General features: G+C 46.3%; 1 protein-coding gene across 1 annotated transcript; it reads right to left on the bottom strand.

Annotated features, from left to right (window-relative positions):
- Window positions 1-280: 280 nt before the first annotated feature.
- LOC123038125 lies at window positions 281-1,084 on the bottom strand. Its single transcript, XM_044461817.1, has 2 exons — window positions 755-1,084; window positions 281-670 (listed from the first exon to the last, which is right to left on the bottom strand). Exons 1-2 carry the CDS (start codon window positions 1,082-1,084, stop codon window positions 281-283), a joined length of 720 nt encoding a protein of 239 aa, XP_044317752.1.
- Window positions 1,085-3,130: the final 2,046 nt, after the last annotated feature.

Genomic DNA, 3,130 nt, shown 5'->3' with positions numbered 1-3,130 from the left:
GCGCCACTTTGACACGTTTGTTGAAAATAAGCAATTCTCTGCCAGCGGTCCAAACGGTTGAAATTTAGCTTTGTGACGTCAGGCTCAGAGTACAACACCAGCGGAACTGTGCCAAGAAAGTGTGCAGGAGTTAGCACCTCAAGGTCTGCTGGATTCTCTGAAAGAGGTAGTAAAGGTCGTGAGTTAATAATTGCTGCAATGTGGCAAACTAGTGTACGCAATTTATCGAATGATAATAGAGATGGGCCAACCGAACGATAAAAATGAAATTTGGCCGTTTTCACTGCAGCCTCCCAGAGGCCTCCAAAGTGAGGCGAACGTGGGGGAATAAATCGCAGAATTCCTCTATAGCTCGAATGTGTGGGCCAGTCAGGAATAGATTCTTCAGCTCAGCCAGTTCGTTTTTAGCTCCAACGAAGTTGGTAGCATTATCTGACCATATCCGGGCAGGTTTGCCTCTGGTGAGAATAAACCGCTTCAATGCTCCCAAGAACGCTTGTGTTGAAAGATCCTGAACAAGCTCCAGGTGGATCGCTTTCGTCGCGAAACAGATGAAAACGCAGACGTACGTTTTCACAGGCACCTTGCTTCGAACTCCGGTTTTGTAGCAAAATGGCCCGCAGAAATACAGTCCAGTAACCATGAACGCTGATGTTGTATTTACACGATCCTAAGGTAGGTCAGCCATTAAATACTGAGATAATTGTGGTTTAGCTCGGAAGCATATGACGCACTTGGACGTTGCAGATGATACTGTTTTTCGGCCACCTATCGGCCAAAATTGAAGACGCATGTTAGCGAGCAGCGCTCGCGGACCAGAATGCAAGTTTTTCCGATGCAAGTCCAGTATGATAGCACTTGTAACTGGATGCTGGCGTGGTAGTATGACAGGATGCTGCGCATTGTAATCCAAGGACGAATTTTGTAGTCTGCCATCAACTCGCATCAGCCCAAAGCTATCGATGAATGGAGAAAGTGAGGCCAACGGGCTGGATGATGTAATTTGTCGCTTAGAATGCAGCCTCCAGTAGTCATCAGCCAGGCTGCTCATTTGGATGCATCTGATAAGCATCTGAGTGCCCATTTTTACATCTTCGACATCGAGACCAGAACGTCTTATGCGGTGAACAAATTTGTATACGTATCCAAAAGTGTGGGTGATCTTTTGTCAAGAATTCACGAACTTGCATTTTGAAGATAGGTCCACTTTTTTAGCGACGCCGACCAAAATGCGCTTTCTGAGGTCGGGAAGAGTCTTCACTGGCATACAAGATTCAGGCCAACCGCGCTGAGCCTTAAGAAGAAATTCTGGGCCTCTGAACCAAAGGGCAGATTCCAGAAGCTCGCTCGGGGAAGCACCTCTTGACAAGATGTCGGCTGGATTGCAGTTGGTCGGTACATAGCGCCAATTCATGCCGCTGGATAGCTCTTGAATTAAAGATATTCGATTAGCAATAAAAACTTGAAAACGTGAAGGTTCATCGCTTATCCATGATTAAGCTACAGCAGAATCTGACCAGCAAAAAAACGGGCAATCGAAGAGCTTCATGTTGCCTACGTCCCGCATCAGTTGAGCCAGTAAGAAAGCAACGCACAACTCTAATTTGGGAACAGTGAGAGTCTTCAAAGGTGCCATACGAGATTTTGAGCAAAATAGATGCACTTCTCGCTTGCCATCAGCTTTTGAAACGAGATAGATACATCCTCCATATGCGTCGATGCTAGCGTCACAGAATCCGTGGATCTCAATAGCACCATTTGGATGGAGCGCACGTCGAGGAAACTTCATTTGCTGAGTATGACCCATATCAGATGACAGCTTCAGCCATGATGTGTTGAGTGCCTCAGGAAATCTCTCGTCCCACTCCAACTTCTCTCTCCAGACTTGTTGCAGGAAGATCTTGGCCTTGGCAACCACAGGACCAATGAGACCAAGCGGATCATACACGCGAGCAATTGTGGAAAGCATGGTTTACATGGCTTTGGAGAGACCTGTATGGAAGAAAAAGAAAAACGAAAGACATCCGCTGCAGGATCCCAAGCAAGACCCACTGTCTTGGTAAAGTCGCTGCCATCGTCAAACTTCAGCAATGTTTCTTTGTCCGAGTCAGGAACTTTATCAAGGACATCGCGCTCGTTCGAACACCATTTCCTGAGCTTAAAGCCACCTCGTGCAAGCAAGTTTGTTGTTTGAGAAATGATTTCGAGGACTTCATGTGTTGATTGGCCTCCTGTGATCAGATCATCAACGTAAAAGTCCCACAAAATGATTTTAGAACCGATTGGAAATGTGCTCTTCTCATCATTCGCCAGTTAATGCATCGCGCGAACGGATAAAAAGGCTGCAGGCTTAGTTCCATAGGTCACGGTATCAAGCTAGAATACCTGCACCTCCTGGTCCGGTGAGTCATGCCAAAGAATACATTGAAGATAGCTATCGGGTTCAGCCACGCGAACACACCGATACATATTGCAGATGTCATCAGTCAATGCAACAGGGAAAGTCCGAAACTGTAACAGCGTGTTGAACAGCTTCTGTTGAATGGTAGGCCCTGCCATGAGAACCTCGTTCAGCGAATGTCCACTTGACGTTTTGGCAGACCCATCAAAAACGACTCGCAATTTAGTCGTGGTGCTGTCTTCTTTGAAAACGCAGTGGTGGGGCAGAAAATATTTGCAAAGACTCAAGGAGTTTCTGGGCTCGACCGACATGTGCTTCAAATGCAAATATTCACGAATGAATGCCTAATAATGGACCTCGACTTCCGGCTAGCGCTCTAGCTTGCTCTCCAAATTGAGAAATCGACGATAAGCTTGATTGTACGATTCACCCAGTAATTCTAGAGTGTTCTTCGCAGGTAATCGTACGAAATATTCACCAGAGTCTAAACGACGAAAGTTGGTCTTGAAATAAGCTTCGCACTCCAGTTCTTCTTTGGTGGCTGTGACCACGCCTTCACCACAGCTCTCAACTTCCCAAAAACGACGGACTAATTCATCCATATGAACTTCAGCAGCAACCAATTCACTGTGCACAGCTTGGCCGTGTAATGCAGTTGCCTTGAGAGTAGAAGATATACCTCCTGTAACGATCCAACCAAGCCTTGTTTTCTGCAATAGGGGTAACCCA

Source organism: Drosophila rhopaloa, unplaced genomic scaffold (genome assembly GCF_018152115.1).
Source record: "Drosophila rhopaloa isolate 14029-0021.01 unplaced genomic scaffold, ASM1815211v1 contig_80, whole genome shotgun sequence".
In the NCBI taxonomy this organism is placed as follows: Eukaryota; Metazoa; Arthropoda; class Insecta; order Diptera; family Drosophilidae; genus Drosophila; species Drosophila rhopaloa.
The sequence above is the reverse complement of the archived record's forward strand: the minus strand, read 5'-3'. Positions and strand labels throughout refer to the sequence as shown.

Bases quoted from the DNA above. Each gene is read 5' to 3' on its own strand.
- LOC123038125 (XM_044461817.1), bottom strand. From the start codon at position 1,084: ATGGGCACTCAGATGCTTATCAGATGCATCCAAATGAGCAGCCTGGCT. The intron at 671-754 runs GTATCATCTGCA...GACCTACCTTAG, and splicing joins CGATAGGTGGCCGAAAAACA to GATCGTGTAAATACAACATC.